Source organism: Myotis davidii, unplaced genomic scaffold (assembly GCF_000327345.1).
Source record: "Myotis davidii unplaced genomic scaffold, ASM32734v1 scaffold801, whole genome shotgun sequence".
Lineage (NCBI taxonomy): Eukaryota > Metazoa > Chordata > Mammalia > Chiroptera > Vespertilionidae > Myotis > Myotis davidii.
The window spans coordinates 369,935-372,497 of NW_006290777.1; the positions used below are offsets into that span (position 1 = coordinate 369,935).

Consider the following 2,563-nt stretch of genomic DNA (forward strand, 5'->3'; position numbering starts at 1 on the left):
GCTTTTTTAAAAAAAGATTAAACAGACTGCGGAACCTCACAGGGAAGGCAAAGGAGGGTGGATGGGTGGGAAATGATCAACCAAAAAACGTGTATACACACACACACACATCTGTATGTATGTATAACCCATGGACACAGACAAAAGGGTGGTGAAGACCTGGGGCAGGGGGTGGGGACAGGCTGGAAGGATCAATGGGGGAGAAAGGGGACATATGTAATATTTTCAACAATAAAGATTAAAAACAAATCCTGGGTCATAATTTCACCTCTGGCTTCTTACTAAAAACAAACAAGATTGCTTTTGAGTATCTTCTCATAGTTTCCAGCTGAAAAGGGGTTGGAGAAGGTTGTACATTGAAGAGGAGTGAGAAAAAGAAGATGGGAGCAGCTGGGGATTTGTTCTACTTCCTGTAGAAAATCAGCAGTTAATGTTGGTGCTCTTTGCTAGAATTCAGTACAAGTATTGGGGTGAAGGGCAGCAATTATAAATTTAACTAACCTCAGTTGCTTAACAATGTTAGCTGCATTGAAAGGTGTAGCTTATAAAATGAAACTGTAAATCTACAATACACATCCGTAAAATATCAAGCTAATTAGCTGTTTATGACACTTCTCTACTTTCCCTCACCAGCAGACTTCCCCTTAGAACAGCGGTTTTCTCAACCTGTGGGTCGCGACCCCTTCGGCGGTCGAACGACCCTTTCACAGGGGTCGCCTAAGACCATCCTGCATATCAGATATTTACATTACGATTCATAACAGTAGCAACATTCCAGTTATGAAGTAGCAACGAAAACAATTTTATGGTTGGGTCACAACATGAGGAACTGTATTTAAAGGGCCAGAAGGTTGAGAACCACTGCTTTAGAAGCATCAAAGATTTAGGATGAGCCAGACGAGGAAACTTTCTCAGTTAACGTAATTGGGGTTTAACCCGAAAATGGGGGGAAACTGCCTTTATCTGCTCTGCTCTAGAATGCGCCAAGCCCGGCTTACAAACCAGTAGTCATCTCAGGAAGTGGAATTTGAAAAGAAAAAAAAAAGCAACGCTAAATTTTAAGGCAACCTTAGTGAGACACACCCATAGAGGCTCCTGATAAATTTGCCAGCCAATGGCCAAGAGGGCTTGATTATTTTAATGGAGAGCAGATGGCCCAATTATCTATTAGTCCACGAACAGGACTACTCTCACTCACCTGAGTCCCTGTAATCACCGCCATTTACATTCCAATAGGCTGTTTGATTGGCTAGCCGGCGTTATTTAGGTTAGCTCTTTCCCCACAGTTTGATCCTGCTCTTTCTGGGCTACTGTGTATCCATTTGGGAGTTTTGAGCTTCACCTCTGCTTGAGCTCTTTTCAGCCGGAATCCAGGAAGAACTTGGGGCTGTGACTCGACTTCCAATGGACTCACCAGCGAAGCGTAACACACCCTCGACCCAGGAGTTTTCTCAGACGCCGGGTGAAGGATATGCAGGTAGGGTGGGTGCTGCCCTTTTCGACTATAGGGGTCGGGGAAGTGAAGAGCCTACCCTCCTTACTGAGGATGACTTCAGTGTTTTAAAGAATCCAGGACCCTCGGGGGGGGGGGGGGGGGGGGGGGGGGGGTAATCTTGGGGAGAGGAAAAAAGGGAAGAGTATTAAACTGCCTTGCTTGGTTACAATGCGTAGGAAGACTTCAATGTTTTCAGTCCACTTTCTGGGGAAGAGCAACCAGAATTCTGAGAGAATCTCGCAATCAGTATTTCCCTCAGCAGTACATGTCGGGAATGGTGGAAAGGAACAGAACACAAGAAACTTAACTTCAATTTAACCTAAAGTTTTTATATATTTTTTATTATTGATTTCAGAGAGGAAGGAAGAGTGAGAAAGATAGAGATATCCATGTTGAGAGAGAATCTTTGATTGGCTGCCTCCTGCACACCTTCCCACTGGGGATCAACCCGAAACCAGGACATGTGCTCTGACGAGAATCCAGCCATAACCTCCTGTTTCATAGGTCTCAACCCCTAGGCCAGGTTGGCTGGGCAAGATTTCTTAATCTTCCCAACATTTTCGGGATTGTCTTTCTAGCTAAATCTTCCCTTTAGGGAATGTTAATAAACAGGAAAATGGCTTTTCAGGAAACACAGGGAAGGGTTGGGTTTATAAACACCAGGGAATGTGCTCCAGGTCCTACATCATCAGCCACACTATTCAGCCACCATTTGTCAGGAAAATGTTTCAAAGGAATGAGCCTGGGAGTGGGTGAGGCTCCCAGAAAAATTAGGCCACAGAAGGGAGGCAGGAAGGTGGGGACCTACTTAGCAGTATCCTGGAGCACTGCTTCTAAGAAAGTCCTAATTTATATTGTAAGCCCATTCACAGCCTTATTATTGTATGACATGAATGTGTATGAGATATGCATAGTGGTTTGCATGGGAAGAGGCAAGAGTTAAGTGGTTGACTTCCCATAATATCAGGTTTGAGTAGAAAGATTTACTACCATGAAAAATCTGAGTGTAACTGTGAGAAGCCATTTAAACTTCCTAGCTCTGCTTAAGGCTGGGGAGAGGCTGTTGTA

At 44.2% G+C, this 2,563-nt stretch overlaps 1 protein-coding gene and 1 pseudogene across 1 annotated transcript in view; one reads left to right on the top strand and one right to left on the bottom strand.

Moving 5' to 3' along the window:
• LOC102754808 overlaps positions 1-1,222 on the bottom strand; it is a 17,569-nt pseudogene extending 16,347 nt beyond the window's left edge.
• Positions 1,223-1,351: 129 nt separating this feature from the next.
• The window catches only part of NANOGNB (NANOG neighbor homeobox), a 32,944-nt gene continuing 31,732 nt past the window's right edge, over positions 1,352-2,563 (top strand). Inside the window, exon 1 of the mRNA XM_015564075.1 lies at positions 1,352-1,477. Within this exon, the coding sequence (XP_015419561.1) occupies positions 1,405-1,477 (73 nt within the window). The 5' untranslated portion in view covers positions 1,352-1,404. The remainder of the gene's footprint in view (positions 1,478-2,563) is intronic.